General features: G+C 45.6%; 1 protein-coding gene across 1 annotated transcript in view; it reads left to right on the plus strand.

The window, feature by feature from the left end:
* LOC144105579 (uncharacterized) overlaps window positions 1–20,565 on the plus strand; it is a 100,688-nt gene that overhangs the window by 19,733 nt on the left and 60,390 nt on the right. Inside the window, exons 2-3 of the mRNA XM_077638698.1 lie at window positions 5,569–5,664; window positions 10,688–10,977. Of these exons, the coding sequence (XP_077494824.1) occupies window positions 5,569–5,664; window positions 10,688–10,977 (386 nt within the window). The remainder of the gene's footprint in view (window positions 1–5,568; window positions 5,665–10,687; window positions 10,978–20,565) is intronic.

The following is a 20,565-nucleotide window of genomic DNA, read 5'->3' on the forward strand; positions in this document are numbered from 1 at the left end:
AACAAAAATATTTGATAAATGCATACTAAATGCTGAAATACATGCATACTCGCATGTCGTTTGAAACCCTTTTAATAGCACGTACCCGACGGACAGATGCAGACAATGCTGTAGCCACTCTAATACAAGACGAGCCAAAACCAAGCCAGTCCAACTGCGTCGGAGCGCTGCTTCGTCAGGCTTAAGACCTCGGAAATCGCTTTGATATCTGAAAAACAAGAGCTATTTGTCTCTTGAAACTTTATGCGAGGGTAAGAATGGGCAAATCGAAGGTGAATACAACAGCTTAGAACACGATATTGCTTCGAGGGATTAGCGACGAAGCTGTTATCGCTATGAAGTGTGTGGGCAGGGCGCCGCCATGTTGTCAACGTTAAGTACGCAAGCAACGCAAAGACAGCAAAGTAAAATTAATGTGCCTAATGCGCTTAAAGCCAGTCTGATACAATTTTAGAATTATTGTACACACTGCTCGCATTAAAGTTTAGGAGAATAACGTTTGTTCATGCTTTTGTACCGTGAATGGGTCGCGTACGAAAGTGCGCTTGGCACCGCTCGAAGCAACGCTAGCAACCTTGGGCAGTGCTCGAAGGCCCTTGAAATCTCGATGGAGTTCCGCGGTGCTCCGTTGACTCGATAGACTAGTGACTCGATGGCCATTGAAACTGCCCGTGTAGCAGCGCTCGATCGCCTTTGAGTCGATAGGCTATCGGTTCGAGGGCCTTTGAAATGCCCGTGTGACAGGGGTATTAGACTGTTCAAAAACAGTTGCATGCGTTGGAAGTGTAGTTGTACAGGGGAATTGGAATAAAATAGTAAGACTTCCACACTGTGCTTCCATCTTCACATCGGAATGATACGCCATTTGTGTAGCCATAGAAAAAATAGTAAATGAGAACCTCGGCAACAGTATTATTTACACAGACTCACTAAGTGTGCTCACAGCCCTTCATTCTAGAAATGCAATAACCCCGCTGCTTGGTGACCTCGGACACAACATTACAACAGCCATAGCTCAAGGACAAAACATAAGACTCGGCTGGGTACCAAGTCATGTCGGCATAAATGGCTATGAATTAGCAGATTTGTGCGCTGCTCGCTGCTCAAGCTTGTGACAAGCAAATTAAAAATGTAAATATGCTAAATATGTCCAATAGAGATTGCATGAACTTAATACATAGTAATGCAAGGAAAAAATGAGAGTTCACTTGGAACAATGAACTAAATAACACGCTACAATCAATAAAACCAGTTCTAGGTGATTTGGAGCTATGTGTGCACCAGAAACGTTTCAAGGAAGTCATTATCTGCCGTCTTTGTATAGGCCACACACACATTACACACAACTTTCTGCTAAAGAAAGAAGACAAACCAGCTTGTACATGCGGAGATGAACTTACAGTCAATCTCATTTTAATTCCATGTTCTAAACTAGAAAAACTACGGAAAAAATGCTTTTCTCCGTTTTATAACCAATGCATCCCTTTTCACCCAGCACTGCTCTTGAGTGATAATGCAATTGTGGACATGTCTTGCATTTTAGATTTTTAACAGAAGGTGGATTTCTTAAAAATATGTAAATCATGACCCAGTACTTCGCCTCATACACCTCAGTCATTGCTCATTCCTGAGAAAAAGGCTGAGGTCTTTATTTGATTGGTTAGGAGCCTCGAGATCCTTGCCCTGGCAAGGATGGCTGCTAAAGTTACCTGACCCCCTTTAAAAGTTTTTAATACAGTCAAACCCCGTTACAACGAACTTCAGGGGACCGCGGGAAAACGTTCGTTATTCTGAAAGGTCGTTATAGTGAAAGCCCAAAAATTAGCCATAACAATAGCATTACAGTAACGCAAACGTCCTACCTTTGAAACGGTACCTCCTTGAACTCGTTTCTCACACAATGCACACGTGATCGTCGGACAAGGCACATTTATTTGAAATAGTCCGTGATCGTCTTCTGACGGGTGCAGCAGAGACTCTGCAGAACGAACGATTCCAGACCGTCCGCATTCTTATGCACGCCTTCGGTCGCTGTGCCGCTTTTGGCTATAAATATGCGGAGTTTTCGCAAGCAGTCCAACGCATCTGTGGCCGACACGGACTCGTCGCGGTCTTCGGGTGCTGCCGTAACGTCATCGTCCATGTCGTCGCTGCATTCCTCATCTTGAGTCGCAGTGCCCTGGACGCTCTGCAGTATGTCACCAGTGGTAAGCTCCGCTGAGGTCCACGTCGCCTCGTCAAACTGGACATAGTCGTCAAATGTGACTGAAGGATCGACGGCTAGCTGCTCGGCCACCTCGCTCCAAAGCTCGCTCGAACTGTCCTCCGCTGCCGGTTCATCGGTTTGTGGTTGGCCATCTGTGATCGTCAGGCCGGCCTTCTTCCAGCAGTTTTGGATGGTGGTGGACGTGACGCTCCACCATGCGCCTGTCAGCATTTCCGCAGCCTGTAGGACGTTGATGGCTGTCGAGCGCTGCAGGCGCAGGTTGATGAGCAGCTGCTGAACAAGGCGCTTCCGGAAGTGCGACTTCACGCTCCTTATTATTCCTTGGTCCAGTGGCTGAAGTACTGACGTGCAATTCGGCGGCAGATACTCGAGACGCACATTCGTGAGCCGTATGTTGACAATGTGCGCCGAGCAATTGTCGACAATCATCAAAATGTGCCTCCCCTCCTTCCTCATCTTCTCATTTACCGTCAGCAGCCACTCAGAAAAGAGCTCGCGGGTCATCCAGGCACGCTGATTTGCCCTATAATGGCACGGCAGCGACACTACATTTTTCATGCAGCGCGGCTTCGAAAACCTCCCGATCACCAGAGGCTTCAACTTTTCAGTGACATCTGCATTGCAGCAATACAGCACGGTGACGCGAAGCTTCGACTTTTTGCCGCCTCTGCACTGTTCTCCTTTAAAATGCATTGTCTTGTCCAGGAGCAGCTGATAAAAGCAGGCAGTCTCGTCTGCATTAAAAACATTAGCTGCTGCGTAAGACTTGACCATTTCGTGGAAGCTTTCCTCCCTCCACGTGGCTGCTGCTGCTTCATCTGCTGCCTTCTCCTCGCCAGACACAGACTGCCAGGTTACGCCGTTTCGTTGGCGAAAACGGTGGAGCCAGCCAGATGACGCTTCGAAGCCGGTAACCTCAAAAATTGCAGCGAACTGCCGTGCCTTCTCCTGCAGCATTGGGCCTGACATGGGCACATTCTGTGCTCTCACGTCTTTAAACCAAGTCAGCACTGCTGGGTCAATATTCTGGAAATCGCCAAGCCGCAGTCGCTTCCTTGATGGGGTAAGCTGAGATTCTTGCTGCTGCCTAAAGATTTTCTCTTTATCTTTGAGAATCGTGGCGATCGTCGACCGCGCCACTCCACGTTCTTTAGCCACGACGGATTGCTTCTTCCCGTCTTCTACCTCGCGAAGAATGCCTACTTTCTCACTCAAAGAAAACTGCTTTGGCTTCTTCCGCGTGGTTGGAGTTGTTGAGCTCATGGCAACGCGATCGCCGGCACGCACTTCGAACACAATAAAAACCAGAAGAAAAACAAGATGGACAGGCCTGACACGGGTGACAGCACGCGAACAACTGAAAAAACAAGCAAGAAAAACGTGATGCGTACCGCAACGGAGAAGGAAAAAAAAAAGTCTCCGCCCGCATGTTTCTCCTCCCGCGCCATCTCAGGTTTTTGCGGGAAGCAAGTTGCAAGGCGCCTGCTCTTCGCGCTGCGTCGTGTGCTAGCTTGGAGCTCCGGCTGCCGTGACGGATACACTGAAATCTAAGAATCCTCGCATTTTGGGATAAGAGTTCGTAGTACTGAGGTGTTGTTGAGATGACATGGAAATTAAATAACGATCGTTATTCTGAAATGTTCGTTATTCTGAAGTTCGTAGTAGTGAAATATTTTTACATTGGAAACTATAAGCAGTCGGCGTGGGATTTCTTAAAAGTTCGTTAATCTGAAATGTTCGTTAATGTGGTGTTCGTTGTAACGGGATTTGACTGTAGTACCCATTTCTAGAATCTTTTTCCTTCATCATCACGAGGTAGTTCTAACTATTTAAGCACTCTACAGCACCGACGATTTTTCACATTTTTATAAAATTATCTAGAAATTCCTCCTATACCTCGAGCTTGGCGCATGATGGCCTTAGTTGCCTATACACCATAAAACACAACACAACTTGTAAACTTGTACTGAATAACAGCAGAAATGTTGCAGTTCATTGTGATTTTTTTTTCAGTGAAACCAGTTGAATGTTGCGTGGAAGCAAGCTGAGAGCTTTGTTGCGTAGTATAAAATCCACTAAAAAGCTCTCGTATTATTCGTTTCGAAGTGTGGTATCGATAAACTGTAATGCTTGCTGTTAGCCTGGTGTAGCATCGTAAGAGATATTTCTCGCATTCTCTAGCTAGAGTAAAAAACTTCATTGTGTTATTTGAAGTGAATCTTCACAAACCGAAATTTTGCCTTGTTGCCAATTGGGTTCAAATTGGACGGACTTCTTTAATTTGCAGATGAAGGTAGCCAACAGCCACCTAAACCAAGGCACATAGGGGAATGTTTATATCTTTCTTTAATTTGTGGTGTTGATCAATGGGAGATCAGTGCTGTGATTGATCTGTCGCATAAAGGCAGCTCATTCTTATTTGCGATCTGCATTGCTGTTGCTAAGTGGTTGTGTAAAAGTATTCAAAAGTCCAATGCTAAACTAGTGGAAGCAACTGTGATGATGTTTCTTACAGCTAAACATCAGATTGTTTCGATTGCCAGCTTAACGCTCTCATTTCCCCCATTCATTTATTTCTTCCTTTTTGAAGGAGTCAGTTGTCCAGCACAGACACATATTTATTGCTTGGTGAGGTCTGTGAAAGAAGGGCACACAAATACGAACACGAGAAAGAGACAGAAAAGTATACTCTAAATCTAATCGTTATTCAGCATCATGGCCAAGAATTCCACTTTATGAGTGCATGCATGTGAAAAAAGTTATCTAACCATGGTAGCTTGTATGACGAAATGAGCTGATGCATATGTCTTGTTCTTGATGAGTCTGAGAAGGTGAGGTTTTGGGTATTGACTTGTTGCTTATTGCATGTAGGGAAAAGAATCCAAGCTTTGTCTTTGTTCTAGTAATGTGATTTTAGACTTCCACATTGGCATAGGTGCCACACATAACAGAGGGCAATAAGAGGATCATAGAAATGGGTTATGTTTCAGCTGTGTGCCTGGTTTGCCAGCACGGTGGCTGCTCTGACGTCGGTGGAAGCTATCTATATGACTTCATTAGTTCATGTGGAGAGCCCAATAAACAAATTTTGGCAAACAGCAAGCTTTTTTTTTTATTAATTCTGACTTTTTAATGGTACAGCATGGGGTCCCGTCCCATATCATGAAAGCATATCCAACTGCAGTTCTGATTGAGGAAAAATTTGGCATATGGTCTACTGTTCTTGCACCCATCTTTTTTTGTCTTGCACTCCCTTACTTTTGCCACTGTTGCAATGCTTGAGAATGACTCCTGTTTCGTTTCTTTTTTTGCTTACCATTTTTGGCTTCTGTTTATTTCAGCCAAGGAGGTCTCTAACAACACCTTTCAACCTGAAATCAGCTCAGTGAACTGGGGCTGCCCTGTCCAGACACCATCCCCTGACCTGGCAGATCTTAGTAAGTTGAGTTACTAAATTATTTGAAAAGTTGCTAAATTTTGGGTTCAATCAGCGTATCTAAGTTACCGTAAAAACCGGAATATAGGTCGAACTTTTTTGCAAAAAACCATGGTGAAAAGTCGACCCCCGTCTTATATACCGGTCATTGGCGGAAAAAATACGGAAGTCTTGCAACAATGGGTGGCTGAAGTCAGCAGCCTCCATCACCATCGCCATCAGCAGCAGTGCCGCCATTTTGCGTTTCAGTAGATGCAAAGCGGAAGGTAACGGCAATTTACCGTCGCCTTCAAGAAAAACACGATTGAGTACGAGTAAGCTCATGGGAACCTGGCGGCACAGCGCGAATTTGGAGTATCCGAAAAGAGCATTCAGTACTGGTGGAGGCAGAAGCTGCGTATTACAACTTGCAGCAACCAGAAGAAAACATCATTTTGTGGGCAGACCGTAGTGTATCGAGAATAGGAAGGAAACGTTGCGCTGCGAGCAAGATCGCTGCCTGTGACTGCCGAATGCATCCGCGTGAAAGCGGCAGAGATCGCGCGTGCCTCTAGACTCACGAGGGCGCAATTCAAAGGCTCGCCATTCTGGTTGCGGCGATTCATGAAGAGGAGGGCTTTGCTCTACGGCGCCGTACTTGCCTGTGCCAGAAACAAACACGCGGGCCGATTGGTGCGCGATATTGTTAAAAAATTTGCCGGGTGTACATACAAGCAGCATTTAAATGAAATTAAATACTGTCACCATTGTGCAACCTCTCGAGTCGCATTTGTTTCAAAGCAAGGATGTCTTTCGGTACTTTTCCCATTGAAAAAGATCTTTTTCATTTTTAGAATAGGTTAGTTAGGGGGTCGACCTATATTCCGGTCCGACCTATAGTCCGGTTTTTACGGTAGTAGGCTAAAGTGGCTAATAATTTGAAGTGAAATTTGCAGTTGGACAGGTGAGGTAACAAACTGAATTGTCCAGAAAACTGAAACGCTCAATGGCATCAGGAGGTGGTCAGAATGACTGAATTCTATATTTTGACTATCGGACCGCCTCATCCACTGTGATACATCCAAAGCCTGCATGTGCACTGTTCACTTATTATTTTTAAAAAATGTATGGAAAAGATATTGCTAGCTGCTGCATCTGCCATCAAGGCCTGAAGCACCTGAGCTGCAGTTAGCAGAACTAAATAAAATGAAAGGAGCAAAAAAATTTGCATTTTTTTTAGTTTAGTTCGTTTGTATGTGTTTGGGGTGCTGTGCCTTCTGTTTTGTTGTTCAGAGTGTTCATTTCTGGAGGACAAAAAGTTGGACGAATTGGTTTGATTTCGTAATTGTATAGTGCAAAAGAAAACGAGACAAACAAACAAATAACAACTGGATGCTTTATTCACAATGGACAATATTTCCAGGGTGCAGAAAAACTAGAACAATCAACGAACACTCCCTGAAGTTAAAAAGTTTGTTTGCTTTTGTATTCATCTTTCGTGCTATAGAATTATGGGGTGTTCATTTCTTTTAATTTTAGTGTGGATAGGGTGCACTTTCTCTCACAGAAAGCTGTTTGCATGTTGCTGTACCTCTGCCTTCCAGTTCTGATGTTTGCACTTATTTCGTAGCATTGCACTATGGTGCGACGTTTCAGTGCACCAGGGGCATGTTGACAAATGCACGGAAGCACCACCATAAACATGCAAAGTAGGGAAAAGGCAGAGACAACCTGGCAAGGGAGGGCTATGGTGTTGGCATCTGTCGCAATCTGCACCTCCTTCTACCGCTTGTGGGAAGGAGTCATGCAGGCAGGTTAGACGACACTCTTCAGTGAAGGCCTAGCAGAGACAAGTGTGACCAAATCGCTTGTTTGCGCTGGCTCTGACTATGCTATTAATGAGTCAATGAAAAGTTTTTGTGGCCTGTTATTTTAGATGATGCCTAGTGATCAACAGTGTGTAGCGAATTTTCGATTTTGTGGTCTGTGCTGTATCTCATTCAGGTGGTGTGTACCGACTGCTTTTTGGAAAAGCACTGCACAGGTTTGAATTTTGTCATCGGATGGCATAGCAGATTGTTGTCATTGTTTATTGGCCCTTAAAGGTGCACTAAAGAGGATTCTGAGCTCATCTTTTTACCTCGGTAACTCGATCTGCACACTCCAAGCATTCTTAGAAACTTGGAATTTTTGTCTTCTGTGGCCTTTTTTCTTATTAAATCGAATGAAACGTCCTGGCTCCCTCTTTTTATTTAACTCACGTAAGAAAGTAGGAGGAATCAACCAATGCATAGGGTGCCTTTCAGCCAGTCGATTTCGCTTTTATTTTGCTTTTAGGTTTTTGCAAAAAATAATTTCAGTCACAGACAACATAGCCGCAAATTAGGCCCACGGAAATAGAAATACGCATGGACTCTGCTTTATGCATCATTCCGACGATGGATGCTGTCTCCGGATGAGTCACACGCACCTTAAGGCGCGCTCACACTAGCGGGAAGCTTCCCGCGCCGGCACAGCGTCAACGTCGACGCTGCCTCGCAGCTCCTCAGAATGACGCTCACACTGCGCGCGTTTTCTCGCTGCGGTTGTCTTGGAATGTGGAGAGAGGAGGCGCTGAGGGAGGACCCGAACGAGCAGAAAGAGAAGGGGATAGTCACGTGACACTAGAGAAGACTGGAAAGCGCACCCTGCTAGCTCCCCTCCCGTCGCCCTGGCATAGCAGCCGCCGAGTGCCCGGCCCGGCCGGCCGGCCGGCCGGACGCGCGCAGCCTCTGCCTCCGCCGACGGGGTCACTGAACTGGGACTGACGTCACGGTTCACGATCGGCGCCCATTGGCTGTTCTGGTCACCGGCACGGGAAAAATAGGTACCGAACCCATCGCTCCGCGGGACGGCAGAGCAGGCTGTCCGCGGGAGAAAAACCGGCTTGGGCGGGAAGCGGCACGCGGGAAACGCCCGGCGTTGCGCGTTTTCCCGCTAATGTGAGCGCGCCTTTACACACAACTTCCTGCTAACAAAACAAGACAAACCTATTTGCGAATGCGGAGATGATCTTGTGGTTAATCACATTTTATTTTCATGTGTGCAACTGGGAACACTAAGAAAAAAGTATTTTACTCAATTTTATAATGAATGCATTCCTTTTCATCCAGCACTGCTCTTAAATGGTAATGCCATTGTTAGCATACATTCCGTTTTTAGCTTTTTAAAAGAAGCAGGGGTACTTGAGAAACTGTAAACCTTGAACCACTGGTTTGCTTTAGTACATGATACACCTCAGCTACTTTCTCATTCCAGAGAAGGCTGAGGCTTTTTAAAAAAAATTCATTGGTTGGGTACCTCAGGATGTTTGCCCAGCCAAGGATAGCTGCTAAGGCTACCTGACCTTCTCTGCGGCTTTCATCATTAGCTATTTCCAGACTGCTTCTTCTCTGTTTTTACAAGGCAGTTCAACATTTTTAGGCCTTCTAAACCATCGGTGATTTTTCATATTACTAAACATTCTACAGACAACCAATTCTATACCTTGTGCTTGGCGCATGATGGCCTCAGCTGCCCATGTGCCATAAAACCGAACAACACACATTCCGCCGATGGAACTGCATGCAAGCCGCCACGCTACTGTCCGAGAGGCACTCCATGCGTTGGTTGACTCCTCCCACTTTCACAGGTGGTTTAAAAGAAAGGCGGGAGCTGGGACATTTAATTCAATTTCATAAGGAAATCAGTCGCACATGACAATAATTCGAAGTTTCCAGAAATGTTTAGAGCATGTAGATCGGGTTCCCGCGGTAAAAGGATGAGCTCGGAATACTCTTTAGTACACTTTTAAGGACCTTAACTAGAGTATTGTATGAGGCGGAGGGCAGAATATCAAGATAGGATCAAAGAGTTTAACAGCGGTAACAACCATGTTAGGTTAAGTTAGGTCTGCATACACCCTTGGTATAGCAGTACTAAAGAGTAACGCAATAGCACAAAGGAATGAAAGCAAATATGACCTGTGTCATGTTTTAAAGTGATTGGTTTTAAGTTATGTAGGATTTAACGTCCCAAAGAGACTCGGTCTATATGAGGGACACCGTAGTGAAGCACTCCGGATAATTTCGACCACCTGGGGATTCTTTAACAGGCACTGACATCACACAGTACATGGGCCTTTAGCATTTTGCCTCCACTGAAATGTGACCACCACATCCGGGACCAAACTCGTGTCATTCAGGTTAGCAGCCGAGCACCATAACTACTGAAGCGCTGCGGCAGCTGTTTTCAAGTGAGGCATGAGCATTTGAAGTTTGGAAGAATTTTGTTTGATGGCAATTGAGATGCTAAAGAAATTTCGTTCTTGGATGGCAAACTATTCATTGCTGAGTGCACCATCTGCACATAAAATACCATATCCAATCAGGGTCCTGTAAGCTGGTAAACGTCCAAACAGCTACCTGCAGCTTTTCATCATCATCATCATCATCATCATCATTAGCCTTACTACACCCACTGCAGGGCAAAGGCCTCTCCCATGTCTCTCCAATTAACCCTATCCTTTGCCAGCTGCATCCACCCTTTGCCTGCAAACTTCTTAATCTCATCCGCCCACCTAACCTTCTGCCGCCCCCTGCTACGCTTACTTTCTCTTGGAACCCACTCTGTTACCCTTAAGGACCAGCGGTTATCTTGCCTTCGCATTACATGCCCTGCCCAAGCCCATTTCTTTCTCTTGATTTCGACTAGGATGTCATTAACCCGTGTTTGTTCCCTCACCCACTCTGCCCGCTTCCGATCTCTTAACGTTACACCTATCATTTTTCTTTCCATTATATTGTGACTAGGCATTTAACCGGGGTTTTATTTCATTTGAACTACATCCTAAGGCTTCCCATGAGCTGTGTTGGCACAACAGACATAAAGGCTGGTGAAATTAATACAAAGAGGCAGTGGTGTGACGAAAGTGATGATCGACTTCTTAAACCTTGTGAAAATCCGGTAGTAAATTATAGATTGTCCGTATGTTGACTATGTCGTCTGTCCTGCGCTCATCATTGCAGACCACTCGGGTAGAGGGAGCAGTATGGAATCGGAGCCTGCACACTTGGTGGACACTTTGCAAGTAGCAGATTGTCGTCCCTCCAAATATGAGCCAGGACTGAGTCCGGAGCCAGAGCCCTGCTTGCAGCGAGAAGCAACTCCACAGCCACAAGCAGCTTGGTCGCCACGAGGGAGCCCACCGCAGCATATGCCTCTGCAGCCAGAATCAAGTTCAAGGCCAGAGAAAACCTCGTTGCGGGAGCCTGAGGCAGAGTCTGAGCCCCCGAAAAAAAGAAGCTGTACTGAACAGGTACTAGTTGGCCGCTTTTACTGCTGAGTTGCGCTCAGTTTCCGCATGCAGTTTGTTGTAGTCATGCCATATATTCGAAGGCAATGGTAGGCAATGGCAGGTGTGACAACGTTTGGAGGACCCCACCGGCAGAAATTTATGTGGCCGCACAGTTTCAGGTTCCCATTCCAGAGTTTAAGCTTCGGACCACAGCGATGGCGACTCGGGTCTCGCATCTGCCAGCCAGCTGAATGTAGTTTAGCAGTTTTGGACACTGATTGGTGCGTCAGTGGTCTTATCATTTTCTCCCCAGAAGGTGCCCCATCATGCAGGCGCCAGCTTGTTCTTTTAGGTTTCGTCGATGTGATTCTTCTGTTCTTTTTTGGCCATTAGTAGAGCCGCTTATGAAAGGGAACAGGTGTGAAGCAATACCTGTCTTGCACGTCTCAAGTTCTTGGCTCTATTTCTTGCCATCTATGTATGAAACAGACACACTGTCATCTTTCGTGATTCAAGTAACAATGGCTAGAGTGTAGATAGGTTTGCTTCTCAGGATTTGAGCAAGGAATGAATAAATATGTCATGTGAATTTTGCATGAGGAGTATTTGCACAGACTACAGATGTATATGCAATATTTGCAGTGAAGGGGCCATCTCGATATCTGAGCCACTCTAGAGAATGTTGTGTGTCACAGGCTCTATTTGCCTTTTACCACTATGCATGTGCTATATATTTCACATACATGCTTCAGGATGTCTTCCAGCCTTCTGCATGAGCTCTTTACCTTGGTGCCTCTTCATCTCCAGCGAAATAGTTGAGCATGGCTGACAGGCCTTTTCAGCTGCACTGTTGGAAAAAGTAAACCATCAGAACAGTGAAAATTGTTAGCTGTAAACGAAGGAGCACTCGAATTTGCAGAAATTGCATAAAAATAAAATTACCATGTTTACACGATTGTAAGTTGACCTATTTTTCAAAATTTGAAAATCAGAAGGGGGGGGGGGGGGGGGGGGTCGACTTAAAAATCGAAACCAAGGCATCGCACCATGAATAAAGGTGAGACAAACGAGATATCAGGCATGCTACAGCTTGGTTGCATTTTTGCTGCGCGGCTCAGTCGCATCGTTCTTGGTGCTGGCCTTGAGCAACTGCTATGTCAACACGCAGAACCGGCATCCCCACTCCACGTGAGGCGGCCGATGATGGCTATTGATGAGCAGCAAACCGCACCAGCACACTCCCCACACATGGCCGCAGATTGCGTCTGCTGATAAGCGACGGCGGCCCGATAACGCATTTGCGTTCTTGTACTCTTAATAGGCGTCATTCAAGGTTTTTTTTTTCTTTACATTCAACCGCACATTCGGCGCTCAAGGTAGCGTCGATGGTTTATTTATTTATTTAAAATACCCCCAGGGCCATACGGCATTATAGAAGGGGAGTGGTTATACAAAGTAACAAAACAAAGAAATATGAGCACAATATTACAGAAAGTTGCTAGTTATACAGTGTTAGGTAATGCATCTTGAAATAATCGGTGATCAATAATTAGTGCCAGTGGTGTGGGAAGGTGATTCCACTCATCAGATGTCCGGGTAAAAACGAATGAAAGTAGGCTTTGTTCTGCAGAATGGTATTCCAACCTTGTGGGCGTGATTCATCCGTGGTGACACGTACTGCGGGGGTGAAATAAGTTCTTCGCGCAGGTAAGAATAGTGAAAAAGTTTATGAAAAAGGCGAAGACGAAGGGCTCGACGACGAGACGCAAGGGATGGCAGATCGAGACTAGATTTCATGCTGGTTATGCTTGCAGTTCTGTTGTAGCTAGAGAGAATGAATCGAGAAGCTGTATTTTGTACCATCTCAAGTGAGTACATTAAATTTTGGTGATAAGGATGCCATATTGATGCTGCGTATTCGAGTTTAGGTGAAATTGATGTTTTGTGCAGTAAAAGCTTCAGAGATGAAGGTGCTCTACCAAAGTTACGGCGAAGATATCCCAATGTTTTGTTGGCGTTGTTAACAACGTGTAACATGAGCAATCCAGGTAAGGTCATTAGTAATATGAACACCGAGGTATTTATAAGAGTGTACAGAGTCTAGAGACAAGCCGTTAAGGTGATAAGAGGGCAAGTTGTTAGTCACTCGAGACACACACATGAATTGAATTTGCACTTGTTAACATTAAGGGCCATTAGCCAAGATTTACACCAGGTTGAGATGGAGTCGAGGTCGGATTAAAGCATTAGTATGTCATCATTGCATGTTATTTCCCTGAATATTACGCAGTCGTCGGCGAATAGGTAAATGCCAGATGAAATGCAGGAGGGTAGGTCGTTAATATAAATAAGGAAAAGAAGCGGACCTGACACAGAGCCTTGCGGGAACGCCGGAGTGAACCACACACGGATCTGAGGTGAGGTCATTAATGGAAATGAACTGTTGACAGTTTGTAAGAAAAGCTTCAAGCCAGGTTAGAATCTTTGGGTCCAGGTTAAGAGGGTTCACCAGTGACAGTGTCCATAGGAAATACATGGGAACTTTCATAAGCTGTAGCGTGTCTAAAAATGGCTCGATTTTCATGAGGTCTGTGGCAGCATTTTCTTCTTTAATGAATGGAGGAAATGTTGCAGACATACTATTTTTTAAGTTTCATTTTTTTACAAATCAGAGGTAAATATCCAGAAAAATTGCACTTTTAGATATGTCGGTCTTTCATGTCATCTTGTGAAAAAACTAAGCCAAATATCAGAATTTCGTCCGCAACATTTCCTCCCTTTTTCTTTCTTGATTGTCGAGCCACAATTTTCATTCATATCGAGCATAGTATTTGCGTTTTACAGGCTCTGAAAGTTGTGTATGTATTTTCTGCGGGGATTTGAAATTTGCGCCAAAATCAACTAGCGCGTCGTGGCTCCATATGGCGTCAGAATATTTTGTCGCCACTACACTCTACCACCAACCTCTTGGTTGTCTGTGTTCGTGTACGCAGGTTTTTACTCAGAACTTGGACTGACCTGAGCTCTTTCTTTCCTTTTTTCTTGCTTGGGCTATATTCGGAAAGGATTTCTGCGTTTCTTTTTCGCTCGAGCTCTTGGTGCAGAAAGGAAGTGGAATACAAGGCCACACCCCAAAAGTGCCCCCCCCCCCCTCTTCCCCTCCCGGGAGCCACACAATAAGGCAATGTTAGTGCCAAAACACAGGATGGGGGCTCTCTATTCAGGAAAGTGTGGTAGAACAGCAGTGTTCCTTGCTCAGCGCAAGGGCGCAGTGACCCAGGTGTCGATACAAGTCAAGAATGAAGCTGCAAATATTCCTCATTGGAGGGCCTCGAGCCGATAGCGGCCTGCGTTTACATGAACCCACACACCTGGTTGTCTGAAAACCGGTACTGGTACGCACGCCGAGCCGGGAGTCGACGGGTCGTGTCCAGTCAAATCCGCCGCAAGGGGTAGGTGACTCAACTCGACCCTCAACCGATGTGCTTGTAAACGCTGTTGGGTCGAAAAGTAGGGTTATTGAGAGGGAAGGAGATAAATGCTAACTTGCTTTCCACGTGCGCCGTCGCACCTCCGATACAGCGATGGCGTGCCTCAATCTTGGAGGCTGCTACTGCTTGCTCGACGCTTGGTGTGTCTACAGCTGAACTGGTCTCGAATCGCTAAAATCGAGTTCATGTAAACACGCAGTGGTTGAGTTGGATTGACCATGCTCGACCCGACCCCCGAATCGACCCGACGCTATAGGGTTCATGTAAACAGGGCTAATGGCGTAGACTGATTGTCATGACGTAGCAATTAACCTCCTTTCACTGAGGCACTTGACAATCACCTGCGATTTCACGCTATATTTGCGGACAACTATGTATGCCAGTGCAACAGCCCACATCAAGGGGAGAAACGACCGTCTCCTTCCTTTTCCTAGGAGCTCGGCCCCTGCTGCATTGCAAATGCGACGTCATGAGAACCGGCCGAAGTCAACGTTCGGCTTTGGCTCCAAGCTAGGGAAACCAGAATGTGTCGGATCGGCATCGAAACATCGTTTCTCTAACGAATCTTTGGTCGAGCATCGCTCTTTTTCCCCAATTCTCCTCGCGACCAGGCATATCTCTGCCAGAATGTTCACGTTATCAGTGCAGGTGCTGTCCACTGTACGCTGGTAAGCATGGTTGCACCTTATCTGCAGAAAAGAGCTCGCGGATTTCCGAGCCCCCTACTCCAGAATAGATATCCCTGTGGTGTAAATAATGTGATGTCAAAAGTTCATGGCCTGGCTGGTAAAATCACCCAGTTTTGCTCCTGAATCAGTTTCGCATGTGTCAAGCGTTCCCCAACCGTCTTTATTCTCCCAATTAGATACGCCTCGGTATGCGCCACACCTAGTCGCACCTCCTGCACTACGCTTCCAAAAGTCGCACATTTGAATCAGAAAAACGCTCGGAAGGGGCGCTATATAAATACATATATAAGATATATAATACATAAAAGTATATAATATATAAAATATGTAAAAGAACATAAAAAGCAGAGCTCATTGAGACTTTTTCAGAAACCATAGTAGGTGTGGAATTTTCGCTTTCAAACCCCTGACGTCATGACAATTCAGGTGCGCTGCAGTTTTTGTGTTCAGAAAGAACACACGCGGTTGGCGTGGCTGCAGTGGCCATCTTCTATTAAATTGTAATTTTTTATTATTTTTAACAATAAACCACTACTAGCAAGCAACTTTGTCCAGAACAGTTAGTAGTCGCTTGTGCAATGACGAAATTCGCACTCAAAGTCACCACAAATAGCAACAGGACGATCTCAGTGCTTTTGCAAACCACACATCTCACCCTTTTACCCAAGTCCGATTTGTTCCATGGTGAAATTATAAGCAGTGAAGGAGACATGGAACGAAGTATTTCAGCAGAAATTTAGTTACTGAAGTGACTATCACCCATAAATAAACTAAAGAATTCAGCGACGCCAATAGCAACAAATGGGCTCGGTGGTCATCGAAGAGGAACCTTCAAGATAAGGCGCTAAAAACAACTACAACAACCCAGAATAATGTCGAAATAGTTGCACCTGGCTGCATTCCTTCAAGATAATGCTGATCGCATCTCGCATAACAAAGTGATATTCCAGCGCGCCAACGGTTTTTAACTCGAACAAACAAGTAGTACAACAGTTTAGTGGCACTCCTTTTGTCAAAGAAGCATCGGCCTGATGCTTAAACAAAAAGTAAGGTCAACAGCAACAAAGACAATGCAAAATAAACACTGGCAGCGTAAACAATGAGAGCGCAAAAAGCTTTTCACAGAGGCCGCGTCGTCGAATCGGCGTCCACACTGGTGCACGGTCACCAGGCTTGTATTGCTTGTGGCGACGGAGGAATACGTGGAATACGGAATAGCCGTTTAAAGTGCGGAAGCGGAGGTGTTCCCAAGGTGTGTCAAAAGATGACTCACGCTCATCTGTTCTGGCTAGGCTAAACCAACACTGCTTCTAACTACAGGCTGTATACCCCACCCTATCATTGTAAATGTATTTTCGCAGAAAAGATGCGAGGGAGCTTAGGGGGACCCAAACCGGAAAACTTACTTTTCCTTGTGGCAGCTGAGTGGTGGGTTACCGGAAAAAGGTACATTCTGTGACCACCACCCCTTGAGACGGGTTATTCTTTTGTGTTTCTGTCTCCCTGCTTTAGCACGATATACACAGAAAGTTCTCGGCCCTACTTTTTGTTCGCGGAAGAACGAATACTTTCATGTTGCGGTCGAGAATATGTCGCGGTAGAATTTAAACGCTTGGAGGGGTAATAGAAGTTCCCTCCTTTTTGTGGTACTTAAGTGCTGTCATCTATCGACAGAAAAAGTTCAAATCTTAAGTTGCTGCAATTTATATAGTAGTAAGCTATGACATACTTTATCAAATGCTTTCGCAAAATCTATGAACATGCAGTCAGCTAGTGAATTACGATCAAGAATGACATGCAACTTGTTAGTAAAGGATACAAGTTGGGATTCACGTGAATAAAATTTTTGGAATCTGTATTGAAATCGCGAGAAGAAAGAGTTGGATTCTAGAAAGTTAGCTAGGTGAGAAAACAGTATGTGTTCAAGAATTTTACAAGGAATCTGGTGAGAGAAATTGGCCGGTAGTTCAGTGGAGAGTGCTTGTTACCTGATTTGTGGAGTGGAATCGCCTTCCTTGCTGCAGGTAGCAAACCCTGGTCAAGTGACTGCTGAAAATTTTTTGTTAGTATGACGGAAGAATAAACACTTGTATTTTTTAGGAACTTGGCATGGGTGAGGTCGCAGCCTGGAGCGGCGGATATTTTTAGTGAGTTTATCAGTTTTGCAACACCATCAAGGTCTATTGTGACAGGATACATGGGGGTATAATCGAATGACACTGTGCTAGGAAGCGGGGGATCGGCGGTGATAGAAAAATTGGAAGTGAAAACGACGTTTAACACGGAAGCGTGCAGTTCGGGGTGAATGGTAGTTCCAGAATTGTCAACAAGAGATATGTTATCGCTATCAGTCGGGTTGTTGGTGTGCCAAAACTTTCGCAGATCAGTGCTTAGCATGGACGGATGGGTAACTTGTAAAAATGTGTTCTTCGCCTGTTGTAGCGTTCTAATATATTCCTGTGAACCGGTTTTATAAGCAATCAATCGTTCACAGTTAGAAGAATGTTTTGCAAGTTTGTACATACGCTTTTCCCTGTTAGACAACCGCTTGATATTAGTGCTGTACCAGGGAGCGGTGCTGTTAGAGGTAAGTATACGGGCTCGTATGCACTTATAAGTCCTTAATTTTCGCCACGAACAAGTCCCAGTTCGATTGAACGGTGTGATCGATGAAACCGTCCAAAAAAGTGTCCAGAAATACACACAGCTCACTGTTTAGGGCGTCAAAGTTGGGCTTATTGTAGTTATAAGTTGTTTTCGTTTTCTTGTCATTTTTCGGCCAAGAGATGCAAATTCCAAAGGTTACGAGGGTATGGTCGCTCAGGCATGGCAAGCAAGCAATGTTTGAAACAAAGGAAGATTGCATTGTAAGGACCAGGTCGAGCGTATTTGAAGCAAAACCTGTTATTCTGGTAGCTTCTTTTACAAGTTGCGTAAGAGAGAAGACGCTGCATAAATCAAGGAAGTCTTTAGCTAGTGTAGAGCAGGAATTAATGGTAATGGGGTTAGTATCCCATGCAATGTTTGGGATATTAATGTCGCCAAGTAGGAACATAGGCGATGAAGGGTGCTGAGATGTAACAGGATTGATTGCATCATGCAGTTTGTTCACAAAATTAGAAAAGTCAGATGGAGGACGATAGCAAACTGCAATCACAAGCTTGTTATTAAAAATGATATTAGTCCAAATTAGCTCTAAGGAACTGGGAAACTGAATGCATTGTGAGTGTAAGTCTTTATTAATGGCTAAGAGAACACCACTTCCCTGTCTGGTAGTGCGGTCACAACAATAAAAGGGCTGTCCGCAAGAGTTCCCAGTCGTGAAATTGAGGTCGAAGCCAGGTCTCAGTTAACACAATAATGTCAGCGTTAGTAGTATGAATTGCAGAGGCTAGTTCATTACGCTTGTTAAGGATGCTACGTATATTGCAAAAGAATACCTGTATGTTTGACTGGCATGTTTTACTCCCCTCCCGTTTTCCTAGCTAGTATCATGTGATGGCGCTCCGCCGTGGCAAGCATCTGTATTCTGTGGCATGGCAGACTCGATTGTGCTATCAGTGATGGCTATGCTACGTTGTGGCGCTCCGCCGTGGAAAGCATCAGTTTTCAGTGGCATGGTAATCTCAACAATGCTATCAGTGGAGGCATTGTAGGTCTATAATTTCTCATTCACTGTGATTTTGTTGTAGTGCAACTGAAAACTAGGGGAGCCTGGCAGATTTTTCGCGAATTCCACTAAATTGGTTCTGGCAGTACACGTGGTGGGGGAAAAATCTTACGGACACTGTTATACGCTTATCTTAAGTTTACTGCACGTCGAAAGTACACGTTCTTTCAGTTTGAAGTTGTTGAACTTGACTATGATAGGGCGACATTTTGAGGGAGAATACTGGCTGAGGCGATGTGCACGTTCTATTGATAAGTCTGATAGGTTGTCGATGATGCTCGTGAGGGCTTCTTTCACACTGTCTTCAGTTTCCTTCCAGGATTCGCGTGAGTCAGGAATGCCTCGGAAAATCAGGTTATTGCGCCGCAACCTGTCCTCAAGTTCGTCGAGACAAGTTTGCAAAGAATCATGCTGCGTTGACAGGTCCTGTATGGAATTTTTAATGTGGGTTTCTTTTAGAGCAAACTGGTCTAGCGCGTCTGTTTCCAGATTGCCCAGCCTTTCTTGAATGCGACCAATTTTATTCTCTGCACTTTTTTGGCTAGCTTTTATGGATTTTATGTCTGCGGCAAGCTCAGCCTGATTCTTTGCAGATTGCACAGAACGTGCGTGCACATCCTTAAGAAGGTTAAAAATGGCAGCCATTTGTTCGGAAGGCTCGCTCGGAAAAAAACAAGTTTTCGAGCGCGGATTAGGAGCGAGTGTTGGGTCCTGGGTTTGTTTCTACATCCCCGGAACGCAGTAGCAGGAAGAGCATTGAGAAGCACTCACAAACAACCTCAAGAAACACTTGTGGGCACGGGAGCAACAGCAAGCACCAATTACTGCTTTTCTTAGCATAGAGGGAAAAAGGCCTAAATATCTGCGGAATGCAAAAGCGCGGTGCGTGAGACATGCTGTCAGCATTGCTCTCGTGCCCACTGAAGATGTTGTCAGGTTGCCGGTCGTTTAAGCAGCCAGTGGGAGCTCACGGCATCGTTGATGACGTTGGTGCATGATAGTCCATGCTCAGTGGTGGTAGGAAAACCAGCCGCAGATGGTCATCAGCAAGCTCCAATCTGAGGGTATCCTCTGAAGGTGACGGCGGAAGAACCGGGCTGGATGATAGGGTGTGGGCCGATGTCGAAGTGCACAGGAGCAGGAATGCCAAGAACGCCTGCAGAATGCAGAAGCGCGGTGCGTGAGACATGCTGTCAGCGTTGCTGTCGTGCCCGCCGAAGGGATGGAAGGGCCGCTGTTCCAATCGCGGCAGCACCCCCACTCGGAACCGCAGCGGCGCGCCGGGGAGTGCTGGTAATCGACGTCGCTCACGCGTAGTTTCTCTTTGGCTCTGACGCATTTGACTACTGCCAGCTGCGTTTCGCACGTTTTTGTGGTAGTGCTTTGTCATTCATCATATGTGCTCCGGCTCCGGTAAGCGACTGGCGCTCGTTCATGGCTACATTCGACATGGCTGCCACTCTGCCATTCTTCACACCGAAGAAACGAACTGCACGCCGGCCCGCAAGTTCGACGTTCGCAACGGGAGATACAGGTGTGGAAGCTGCAGCAAGGCAAAATTTTGAGCAGTTTTACGCGATGTTGTGATGTAGCTGTTTGCGAGGTGCGAGATTTTGCTTCATGACGATGTTAGAATGATGAGCTGTGGGACCGCAGCAGTGATCGCAACGGCAGCGCTAGTGAGGACGATGGCGCAAGTGTGGACTAGTAGTCCAATGGCTAATACATTTTCATTTTGGAATGTGCCCACGGGCGCTCC

This window comes from Amblyomma americanum, chromosome 9 (genome assembly GCF_052857255.1).
Source record: "Amblyomma americanum isolate KBUSLIRL-KWMA chromosome 9, ASM5285725v1, whole genome shotgun sequence".
In the NCBI taxonomy this organism is placed as follows: Eukaryota; Metazoa; Arthropoda; class Arachnida; order Ixodida; family Ixodidae; genus Amblyomma; species Amblyomma americanum.